General features: G+C 39.7%; 1 protein-coding gene across 1 annotated transcript in view; it reads right to left on the reverse strand.

Annotated features, from left to right (window-relative positions):
- The window catches only part of TSPAN14 (tetraspanin 14), a 204,613-nt gene that overhangs the window by 52,275 nt on the left and 139,253 nt on the right, over positions 1-13,085 (reverse strand). The window contains exon 3 of the mRNA XM_033941676.1: positions 99-149. Coding sequence (XP_033797567.1) covers positions 99-149 — 51 coding nt within the window. The remainder of the gene's footprint in view (positions 1-98; positions 150-13,085) is intronic.

A 13,085-nucleotide genomic window follows, 5' to 3' on the forward strand; every position in this document is an offset into this window, starting at 1 on the left:
CCACGCAGAGCTTCTAAAATGATGCATTACTGATATAACATCCAATAACCTGAGATTGCGCTTCAATAGACATTTCTGAATTTTTCTTTCATTCTTACCTTTTCACTCCATGCCCAAAATCCAACTGCTAGGAGAACGACTCCAGACAACTGTAAATAATAAATGCCAAAATATATATTAATCTACATTGGAAGAAGATTTTTAAACTAATACCATTAATTCATTAACACCCCCCCCCCACACACACACACACACATACAGGCAGTTCCCAGGTTAAGAATGTCTGACTTACGTCAGACTTGTACTTACGAACCGGGGTCCTGCCTCGCCCTTCCTGTGCCAGTGCCCTCTTCCTCCCTTCCTATCCAAATGTGACACTCCTCCTCCCTTCCATGTCCCAACGTGTCCCTCATCGTCCTTCCCTCCATTCTGCGTCCCAAATTTGTGCCTCCCTCCCTCCCATGGGTGTTTACCTCCACTGGCCAACTGCCTCCTCCCAGCCACACTTCTCTTCACAAAGCCGCATGCAGCGGCTCCTGCACGCGGCACGCAGCTAACCCGGAAGCCTTCTCTCTGATGTCAAAGGGAGTGAGGATATAGGATGCGGAGGTGGTGGAAGGAATAGAAAGGGAGACTTGTTGGACAGGGTGTCTCAGTGAGAGGGAAAAAGAGATGTTCACATGGGGAAATGAAGAAAGAGGAGAATAGTTGGGTATAGGGTGAGAGAGAGAAATATTGGGCATGGTGGAGGGAGATGCATGAGGTACAGATGCATGAGGAAGACAGAGATGAGAGAAAAATGTCAGATGAAGTGGTGGAGAGGGTGTGGTAAGAGCAGATAGCTTAGCTGGTTTTAAGAAAGGTTTGGACAAGTTCCTAGAGGAAAAGTCCATAGTCTGTTTTTTGATTTGAATTTTTTTATTCATTTTCTTATGTTACAACAAGTGAATTACATATTCTATATATAAACTTATATATACACACTTGATAAGCTTACATATTGATAAATTGATAAAACTTTTTTTTTAAAATAGATGCAATTAATGTATCAGATTTTTAAAGTTGTATAATTATAATAAAAATATCCCATCCCTCCCTTCCCTTTCAATCAAAATTCCATTAGTTTTATTATATATTTAAATTTTTATATATATTATATTATTCAAAAACATGTTCCCCCCTTTCCCTTTTAATCAAATTCTAAACATGGGAAAATTATTGTTCTTTACAAAATTCTGTTAATGGTCTCCATATTTTTTGAAATTTATTAATATATCCTTTTTGTGTTGCTATGGTGAGTTCCATTTTGTATATATGACAAACAGAATTCCACCAGAAAGTGTAATTTAACCTGTCATGCCTTTTCCAATTAAATGTGATTTGTTGTATTGCTATTCCAGTTAAAATAAATAGAAGTTTGTTATTACTTGATGAGATTTGACTTCTTGCTCTCATTGTTGTTCCAAATAATATAGTATCATATGTCAAGGCTACTGGATTTTCTAACATCTTATTAATTTGGGGCCAGATTGATTTCCAGAATGTTAAGATAAATGGACAAAAGAATAAAAGATGGTCTAATGTCCCAATTTCAACATGACAGTGCCAGCATCTATTAGACTTAGAGCTATCAATTCTATGCAAACGTGTAGGGGTCCATAAAGCTCTGTGTAAAAGAAAAAACCAAGTTTGTCTCATAGATGCTGACACAGTACATTTTAACCTCCAAGACCAAAGTCGTGGCCATTGAGATGCATTAATATGATGTTTTATCTCAATGCTCCAAATGTCTCTAAGTCCATTTTTTGGTTTTTTATTTATATATCCAGATATTAATTTATACCACTGTGCGGCTTCATGTCCTATTGAATTTATCTGGAAACACAAGAATTCCAAACTGTGATAATTAGTAAGATTTTTCCATTCAGGGAACCCTACCTGAATGGATTGCTTCAATTGCAACCATCTAAAATATTGTGTTTTATTAAGATCAAATTTATGTTGCAATTGTGAAAACTCCAGCATTTTACCATTTTTTATTATATCATCTAAAATACGAATACCTGCTGTCATCCAGTTTTTCCAGATTATTTTGAAACCGCCTATTTTGATCTTGGGGTTTAACCAAATCGTTTGAGTTGTTGATTTACTAATTGGAATAGGAGTTAGATTACTTATGTATCTTAAAGTTTTCCATGTATCCATGAATATTTTATGTTCTTTGTATAGCCTTGGCATTTTGATACTAACTACATGACTAAGACGTAAAGGAAACATAAGTCTCCATTCTAGCCAGAACCAATCTGGAATATTGTCAGTGGGCTCTGGGAGGATCCAATACATACCTTGACGTAAAATATAGGCTTGATGATACCTATAAAAGTTGGGAAAATTTACCCCTCCCTCCGCAATTGGTCTTTGTAATGACACTAAAGCAATTCTGGGATTTTTCCCAAGCCAAATAAATTTTGTTAATATCTTATTTAATTTTTTATAAAAAGAATTTTGGAAGAAAACTGGTATCATTCCCATTTGGTAACAGACTATAGGTAATATCATCATTTTAACAGTTTGTACTCTTCCCCACCAAGATAAGTGTAAAGGGTTCCATTGCTCACACATCTCTGTCACTTTTTGTAATAAACTTTTTTCATTAATTTTCATTGTATCTTCCAAATTTTTTGTAATCCAAATTCCAAGGTATTTAATAGCATCCTCTTTCCAAACAAAAGAGAATGAATCAAATATACCTTTTGTACAATGTATATTTAATGGAAGTATTTCTGATTTGTTCCAGTTTATTTTATATCCTGAAAATTTTCTGAATTTCTCAATCAGTTCAAGTAAATGTGGAATGGTAGATTCTGGATTCCTCAAATATAATAATAAATCATCAGCGTAAGCTGATATTTTGTATTCTTTATCTGAATGAGGTATACCTTGTATCTCCTTTACTTGTTGGATTGCTAATATTAAGGGTTCTAAAACTATATCAAACAGTAAAGGAGACAAAGGACAACCTTGTCTGACTCCTCTTTGTAGATTAAATTTTTCTGAAAACGTATTATTAATGTATAATCTAGCAGAAGGGGAGCTATATAATGTTTGTATCATTTGTGTGAATCCAGGACCTATACCAAACCATTCCATTGTCTGATACATAAATGTCCATTCTATTCTATCAAAAGCCTTTTCTGCATCTAAAGAAACAGCAAAAGTGGGCTCATTCATTTTCTTTGTTAAGTATAACATATGGAATGCTAATCTAGTGTTATGAGATGAATGTCTTTGAGCAACAAATCCTGTTTGAGACATACTTATAATATGGGGGAGAGCTTTAGCCAATCTTAACGCAAGTATTTTTGCTAATAATTTTCCATCTACATTTATTAAAGAAATTGGTCTATAGTTCGATACCAAAGTGGGATCTTTATTTGGCTTTGGTAAAACTATTGTTAATGATTCTGCCATAGTGCCATTTGTACAACCTTTATCAAGTTGATATTGAAAAAGATTTAACAAATAGGGTAATAAAAAGTTTTGAAATGTTTTATAAAATTCCACTGTATAACCATCACCACCTGGAGCGGATCCAACTCTAAGGGATTTCAAAGCTGTTTCTAATTCTTTTAGTGATATTGGCTCTTCCATATTTCGTTTTATATGTTCAGGAATTTTTGGACCCTCTAATAGTTTCAAGAATTCTAAACCTTCCTTTTCTTTATTTAAATAAGTCTCGGAAGAATAAAGAGATTTATAGAATTTTAGGAATTGTTTTAAGATTGGTTCAATTTGTGTTAGTGTTTCACCATTTTCATTTTTTATAGCAATTATTTTTGTTTTCTTTTTTTTCACTTTTAGATAATTTGCTAGTATTCTTCCCGACTTATTTGAGTTTCCATAATACAACGCTTGCTGAGAAAATAAATCTTTCCTAATCATTTTTGATGATATTTCATTGTATTTACCTTTGAGTTTTAACAGTTCTTGTTGTATAGAATATTCCCATTTTCCTATTAGTTTTAATTCTAAATTTTTAATTTCTTTTTCTAAGTTAGAATATTGTTTTCTATTTTGTTTGTTAAGATAAGCCGAATAAGAAATAATTTGTCCTCTTATTGATGCTTTAAATGCATCCCATAATATTTCTCTAGAGATCTCATCTTTATCATTTATTTGAAAAAAATCTTTCATTTTTATTTGAAAATTTTCACAAAATATTGGATCAGCAAGCAATGCATTATCAAACTTCCATATTGGTCTATTTGTATTTTGATCTGTGATTTTAATTTCAATCCATACCCCACCATGATCAGATAAAATAATTGGATCAATGGCAGCTTTAGTCACTTGATGTGCTAGGTGTTTTGATATAAAAATATAATCTATTCTTGAAAAGGAATTGTGAACATGAGAACAGAATGAAAATTCCCGTCCATTAAAATGAAGTATTCGCCAAATATCTATTAAATCACAAGTTTGTATTAAATTATCTAATCCCATTGATTTCATATATCTACTTGGGTTTTTGTCCAATAGAGGATCCATAACAGCATTAAAATCCCCAGCTACTATTAGATTTGAAGTAGCCAGTGGCAATATCAATTGTTGAAGAGTTTTAAAAAATTCATTTTGGTTCGAATTAGGGGCGTATATATTAAACAACGTCATGGTAGTATTTCCCATATTCATTTCCACAATTATCCATCTTCCATTAATATCTGTTGCCTTTAATTTGAATGTAGCAGTACATTTTTTATTTACCAGAATAGCAACACCTGCTTTTTTCCTTGTAGCTGGTGAGAAAAAACAATGTTTGACCCAACCTCCTTGTAGTTTACTAGATTCAATATTTGAGAGGTGGGTCTCTTGTATAAAGCATAAATCCGCATTTTGCCTTTTTAAAAATAATAGTGCTTTTTTTCTTTTTATCATATGATTTAGACCATTAACGTTTAAGGATATTATTTTAAGATCCATTTATACATTTATAATATATTTTCCTTAAAATTATATGAATTGTTTTTCTTAATTTTTTTTCCCAGTATTTAAAATATTTTAAAATATTCCCATTTTCTTCTTTACCCCACCCTCCATTATATTTCCCCCTTCCCTTCCCTCCCTTTCCTCCCTTCCCTCCCCATTTTAATATGAACACTTGGATACGCATATTGAGGTTAGGTGTATATAACTCCCACAAGCTGTTACAATATATAACTATATTTACTACCATTAATATTTATTTTATCTTTTAAACTATATTTCCCCCTTTAGAGATATTTTAATTTATTTTATTCGGTTATAAATTCCCAATGTATAATTTTTTTTTTTTTTTTTTTTTTTTTTAGTCTATTTTTATCTTTTGGTTTGTATTGTATAATAAAGTAAATGCTTTCTAACAGTAAATTCTAAGTGATATTAAGAAATGTTTTCATTTTTAAATATTATGTATGAATTACATTCTTTTCCCTAGTCTTTAAGGAAAATATCACATATGACAGCAATGTAAACCACAAGTTTAGTTAGATATAGAATAATTCAAAAAGATGAATAATTGTATTTAAAATCTTATAACTCATATTTTTAAGGCTTAGGTATATGTCTGAAGGCAGTCAAAAAGGATGAGCAGATATCTCCCCAGTCCAACCTTCAGGAGATTATCTTCAATCTTTTCCTTTCAAAATAGTTATTAGTTGCACTTTTAGAATATCAAATCAACAGTGCAGGAAACTATCACATCCAGAAGAGCATCCCTCTCTCTATAAAACCGCAGCGCGGCCTCCAGCGCCAACCGTGACGCTAACATCTTTGATGTTTATGAGCGTTTGCCATTGTCATGGCCGGCGCCAAAAATCGCACCTCGGCCCTGTAAAAAGGCTCAACTAACAATCAACATTCCGGTGGTATCAGTCGAGACAAACCAGTGCCATATTTTCTTTAAAGGAAGATGTAGGTAGAATTTCCTGTGAATTCAATAAAAGTATTCTTTTTTTTTAATTGACATAAGATGTGGAGGGGCCTAATCAAAAGCAACTCAGGAAAGTATTTCTCAGTTCTCACAAACCTCCTGTCCCATCTCGTGTCCCAAGCTGTTCATGTCCATTACTACCTCAGACAGTTTTCAATCTGCAGCCATCTCCCTTCTCTGTCATTGACACAATCTTCCGCCTGTCCCAAGTTCGCTCACATCTCGTCTCCTGGCAGTATGACAAGACAGCATGCTGGAACCTTCTGATATGGACTCTTGTCATGTGCGCTTTGAAACGCAAAGTAACCGGAAGTATAGTCATTAAAAGGAAATTTCCCTTTTTATCCAATCCAAATTTGTTTTACTCAATATCTTACATTTGTCAAAGCGATTGGTGTTTTTTTTTTTTTTTTTTAAATTTGACGCCCCTAGCTTTTCTTATCCAATCAGCGATTCTCTTAATGTAAGGTCATGAGTAAATAAAAGCTCAATACTGCGTAATCTTACAGTCTTATCATCGGAACGTTTCCTGGCTCAGAGTTTTACATGTAAGTTTTTTATATATCTTTAAATATGTGCTGAAGATTTTTGTTATTTTCTAGTCTCGTTGTTTAGAATGTTCCTGCAGTTCAATTTATAATTCCATGTTCTTCCAATTCTTTTCAGTTGGAGCTGAAAGTTCTATTTCTGTATCGAACTCTATATTTGTATTTTATATTCAATCTTTATGTTTATTAAATTAAATATAAATATAAATATAAACACAAATATAATACTTGATAATAATTTCTTGTTTAAGAGGTCATTGGCTGTTCATATTGGTCGAGGAAATCTTGAAGTTTTGTAGGATCTGAAAAGTTTTGAGTTTTATTAGCAATAGTAATTTTCATTACTGCTGGATAAAGAAGGCCATATCTAGCCCCTAGAGCTCGTAGTTGGGGTCTCATGTCCAGGAATTGTTTTCTTCGTGATGCAGTTTCTTTTGCAAAGTCAGGGACAATGTGGATTTTTGCATCCTGACATTTGAGGTTTTTGTTTTCTTTTGCAAGTTGGCAGATTTCTACTGCTTGTTGGTGTCTCAAAAGTTTAAATATTAAAGTTCTTGGTCTTGATTGAAGGTTTTTATTTTGTGTTGGTATTCTTTGTGCTCTTTCAATCTCTAATGCAGCTTTGAATTTTAAAGGTAATATTTTAGGTAGAAATTGTTCCAGGAATGTTATAGGGTCATTTTTTTCTACCCCTTCCGGGATCCCGATGATCCTTAAATTATTTCTTCTTTCTCGATTTCGGCTGTCTTCCAGGTCTCTTTTAATTTCTTCAACTTCTTTCCATATTATTTTAGATTTTCTCATGTCTATGTTCAGTTGCTCTGTATTGTCTTCCAAGTCATTTATTCTGTTTTCAACTATATCCACTCTTTTGGTAAGAAGTGCAGCATCTTCAATTGTTTTTTGTAGTTTCTTGTTGCTGTCTAATACTATTTCTTTAATTTGTCTCAATTCTTCCATGACGTCGGGGCTTTCATCCGATGGCAACGGAACTTTTGAAGGTGTAGTATTTGGCTCTGGTTTCGATCTTTTATTGCTGCTGCCGATACCGGATCCACTAGCGTCTGTATCGCACTTGTTTTGTTTTTTAGATGTCATCTTCTGTTAATGTTTTGCTGATTTCTTTTTGTAGTAATTTCTGTAAAATAAGCTTGTTTGTACGGAGCTTCTCCTTCACCCAACCGTCAGCATTCGCGTCCAAGCCACGCCCCTATATAGTAGTCTGTTTTTGAGAAAGACACGGGGGAAGCCACTGCTTGCCCTGGATCGGTATCATGGAATATTGCTACTCCTTGGGTTTTGGAAAGGTATTAGTGACCTGGATTGGCCACCATGAGAACGGGCTACTGAGCTTGATGGACCATTGGTCTAACCCTGTAAGGCTATTCTTATGAACAGTGGGACAGATGAAGAACAAAAGTTAGTGTAAACCTCCTATCTTTTCTTTTTATTTAAGCTACAGTACTTTATTTTGAGGACTGTTCTTTAATGTTTTTATAGACTCTGTACTGTGCAGGATCCGAGTTACATAAAAATTCAACTTGAGAACAATTTAAAAAAAATGGAGCTCATTCTTAACCCAGGGACTGCCTGGCCATACTTTCAAAATGACCTGAAGACTTAAAAATTATATTATTTATCTCAATTGCTCTGTTTAAAAGTTTCATGACATTTACAACTCCATTTTAGACAGGTTGTAGAAGCAGGAATCAAGGCACGCAGGTCAGCGAGTCTCAAGTTTCTCAAGTATTTTAGAACAGAATCTACTGACAGACAGTGAAGAGCGAGGGTGAGAGGCGCCCGGGGCAGTGGTGCCCCTCCCCACTCCTTCCCCGCCCCCCTCCTTCCACGCGCACACACCCCTTGCCTACCCTGTACCTCCTTTAACTCCCCCAGCGTGAGTAGCATCACCAACTGTGCCCGCATCGGCCCTCCCTCTGATGTCACTTCCTAGGTGCGGGACCCAGAAGAGACATTAGAGGGAGAGTCACTGCTGGCGCGAGCAGCAGGTTGCAGTTGATGCTCGTGCCGGCAAAGAGATAGAGGTACAGTGGAGGAGGGAGAGGGGAAGGAGTGAAGGCGTGCATGCGCACGGCACGGGGGGAGGAGAGGAAGTGAAGTACTGGCACCCGAGGCGGACCCCACCTCCACCCCCTCTTACTACACCACTGCGGACATTGCCTGTTCTAAAATACAGGACGAATGGACATCTATGTGTCAGATACACACAGCAAAAACATGCGTTTTAGCAAACTAATTATAAAATATACTGGCACATATACTGTATTTTTTGCTCCATAAGACGCACCCCAGATTTAGAGAAGGAAAACAAGAAAAAAAACTATTCTGAACCAAATTGTATACTAATATATACCCGACACCTTTAAATTCCATCCCAGCCCCCCCCCCCCCCAAATCAATCAATCATCACTTTTCCATACCCCCCAGCACCTTTAAATTCCATCCCAGCTCAAGGTAGCCATTCAGAAGTGGCACACACCCACGCAGCAGTGTGCTTGTGAGCAACTGGCCCCAACGTGCCGGTAATCAGCAGGCAGCCGCCCTGCGAAGCACTAGCAACTGGCACAATTAGGGAAGTGTCATAGGCCCAAGCACTGGCGAGCTTGTGTGCTGTGGGCCCCAACAAACAGCAGGCAACCGTCCACCGACCTCCAAAATTTAAAGGTACCGCCGGGGAGGAGGGGGTTAAGGTTGGTATATTCGCTTCATAAGACGCACCCTTATTTCCATCTACTTTTTTTGGGGAAAAAAGTGGATGGAAATAAGGGTGCGTCTTTTGGGGGAAAAGTGTGTCTTATGGAACGAAAAATACGGTATGTATTTCTTCACAATTTGATATACTACAACTGGATAGTAGAACTGAGCAGTTCACAGACTAATAAAACTAATACACAGAAAGGAACTCCATTTGCGTGATAGGAAAGAATCAGTTCAGAAGAAAATTCAGTCAAACTGAACTCAGAATTGGGAACATTCATTCCCACATTATCCTGTTAGCACATTATAAACAGTGCACTCTAACTGGCTAACAAAGAGGTGTTAAGCACTCCCACGTTAATTTTTTACATGGACCACATTCTGATGGAAACATTAACCCCACACAATGCAATTAAAGCAAAAAAAAAAAAGCCCTAAAAACAGCAGTGTTCAATCTGGGCTTCAATGCAGGAAAGCCCCAGGTTAACCCGTGAAACCCTGAGTTTACCATAGCTTAGTTAGTAAAAGGACCCCTTGTGAAACAGTGATAAAGCAAAAGAGAACTAGTCCTTACAGTGAAAAGAATGAATGGAAAAGAGCAACAATCACCCAAGAGATGAATAAAAGTACTCAAGATTTTATTATAGTATCCAATGGGATCAAAAACATCACTGTGAATAGCTTTTGATATTATAATTAGAATCTTTGCTGCCACAGTGGACTCATGAGTACTTTATTCACCTCCTGGGTCATCGCTCCTCTTCTGCATTTATTTTTTATAAAACAAAGAACCAGCCCAAATCACATGTGAATTCTCATGCACAAATGTTTACTTGCTCCTGGTGCTGCTCGATTCACTATGTAAATCGATTCACCGATTTATTTTGGGTGAATCGATTTGAATCGATTCAAAACAACAACAACAACAAAAAAATTGGCCTCCCAATTCACTGTCTGACCCTCCCCCCTCCCCCCTAAAGCAGGATCGGCAGCGCTGCCTCTTGATGGCCGGCGCTGCTGCTCCTGCTTTAGAGTGCGAGGGGGAGGGTCAGTCAGGAAGTGCTGCAGTGTCTGGCTTCCCCCCTGGCCTCCTGCACCTCCCTTTACCTAATTGCAGCAGAGAGCAGCCTGTAGAAAGGATCGCGGGTACTTTAGCGATCCTTGCAGGTTGCCATAGGCCTCAGGAGCTGTCTTCCCTCAGCCACGATCCTGCCTCTGACGTCAGAGGAGGGGCAGGACTGCAGCAGAAGGACGTCTCCTGAGGCCTATGGCAACTTGCAAGGATCGCTAAAGTACCCGCGATCCTTTCTGCAGGCTGCTCTCTGCTGCAATCAGGTAAAAGGAGGCGTGGGAGGCCAGAGGGGAACACACAGGCCTTCCGGGGGGGGGGAGACACAGGCCATCGGGGGGGGGACAAGACTTCAGGAGTGGGGTGCAGGCCTTCAGGGGGACAGGCAGGCCTTCAGGGGTGGGGTGCAGGCCTTCAGGGGGGGGGGACACACCTTCGGGGGGGGGAAGGTGCAGTCCTTCAGGGAATGACAGACCTTCAGGAGTGGGATGCAGGCCTTCAGAGGGGGACAGACCTTCAGGGGAGGGGGCCCTGGTGTAGAAGTATACGGAGGGAGGGTTCAAAAAGCAATGTTACTTACCGTAACAGTTGTTATCCAGGGACAGCAGGCAGCTATTCTCACTAGTGGGTGATGTCATCCGACAGAGCCCCGACACGGACATCTTGAAAGCATGTCTTGCTTGAAGAAACTTAGAAGTTTCGAGATGCCCGCACCGCGCATGCGCCAGTGCCTTCCCGCCTGATGTACCGGGCGTGTCTCCTCAATTCAGGTAGCTAGCCTGAGAAGCCAACCCAGGGGAGGTGGGTGGGACGTGAGAATAGCTGCCTGCTGTCCCTGGATAACAACTGTTACGGTAAGTAACATTGCTTTATCCCAGGACAAGCAGGCAGGTATTCTCACTAGTGGGTGACCTCCAAGCTAACCCCAATGGGATGGAGGGAGAGTTGGCAATTTCAAGAGAATAAATTTTGTAACAGTGTTTGGCCAAACTGTCCATCCCGTCTGGAAAAAGTGTCCAGACAATAATGAGAGGTGAATGTATGAACCGAGGACCAAGTGGCAGCCTTACAAATCTCCTCAATCGGTGTCGATCTGAGGAAGGCTACAGAGGCTGCCATTGCTCTGACCTTATGGGCTGTGACCTTACAGGGAAGGGATAATCCAGCCTGGGCATAGCAGGAAGAGATACAAGCCGCCATCCAGTTAGAGATGGTACGCTTCGATACGGGTCGTCCCAACTTGTTTGGATCAAAGGAGACGAAAAGTTGAGGAGCAGTTCTGTGAGGCTTTGTGCGATCCAAGTAGAAAGCTAAAGCACGTTTACAGTCCAGAGTGTGCAAAGCAGCTTCCCCAGGATGAGAATGAGGCCTTGGAAAGAACACTGGAAGCACGATGGATTGGTTGATGTGAAAATCAGAGACCACTTTAGGCAGGAATTTTGGATGAGTACGAAGAACCACCTTGTCATGATGGAATACAGTGAACGGTGGATCCGCCACTAGGGCCTGAAGCTCACTGACGCGGCGAGCAGACGTGAGGGCCACCAGAAAAACCACCTTCCAGGTGAGATACTTAAGTGGAGCCTTGTTGAGAGGTTCAAACGGAGGCTTCATGAGATGAGACAAGACAACATTGAGATCCCAAACCACAGGAGGAGGTTTGATAGGAGGGTTGACATGGAAAAGCCCTTTCATAAATCTGGAAACCACAGGATGAGCAGACAAAGGTTTCCCCTGTAGAGGCTGATGGAAAGCCGCAATAGCACTCAGGTGGACTCGTATGGAGGTAGACTTGAGACCAGACTGAGATAGGTGTAGAAGGTAGTCCAATACAGAAGAAAGGGAAGCTCGCTGAGGTTCCGTGGCATTGGAAATACACCAGGAAGAGAATCTAGTCCATTTTTGGGAGTAGCATTGTCGAGTAGCAGGCTTCCTGGAAGCCTCCAAGACCTCCCTCACTGCTTGAGAAAACTGGTGGGGAGTTATGTTGAAAGGAACCAAGCTGTCAGGTGGAGGGACTGCAGATTGGGATGAAGTAGTGAACCTTGATGTTGAATGAGTAGTGAAGGAAACACTGGAAGAAGTATGGGCTCCCTGCTGCTGAGTTGAAGTAGAAGGGAGAACCAAGGTTGTCTGGGCCACCGAGGAGCTATTAGAATCATGGTGGCATGGTCTGATCTCAACTTGACCAGAGTCTTCTGAATAAGAGGAAAAGGAGGAAACGCATATAGGAAGCGATTCCCCCAACCCAGCAGAAAAGCGTCTGCCTCGAGGCGGAGAGGAGTGTAGATCCTGGAGCAAAACTGAGGCAGCTTGAAGTTGTGGGGGGCTGCAAAGAGGTCTACCTGAGGTGTCCCCCACTGTGCAAATATCTGATGAAGGGGTTTGGAATTGAGCGTCCATTCGTGAGGTTGGAGAAGACGACTCAATTTGTCTGCCAAGACATTGTCCTTCCCCTGAATGTAGACAGCCCTGAGGAAGGTGTTGTGGCGGACCGCCCAATCCCAGACTCGAAGAGCTTCCTGGCAGAGGGAGGCCGAGCCCGTGCCCCCTTGCTTGTTTACATAATACATGGCGACCTGATTGTCGGTGCGAATCAGGACCACCATGTCGTGAAGCAGATGTTGGAAAGCCTGAAGAGCATTGAAGATGGCTCTGAGCTCCAGAAGATTGATTTGATGGAGTCGTTCCGCACTGGTCCAGAACCCCTGAGTGCGAAGACCATCCAGATGAGCTCCCCATGCATAGTTCGATGAATCGGTCGTGAGAACTTTCTGGTGGG

This window comes from Geotrypetes seraphini, chromosome 4, assembly GCF_902459505.1.
Source record: "Geotrypetes seraphini chromosome 4, aGeoSer1.1, whole genome shotgun sequence".
Classification (NCBI taxonomy): Eukaryota; Metazoa; Chordata; class Amphibia; order Gymnophiona; family Dermophiidae; genus Geotrypetes; species Geotrypetes seraphini.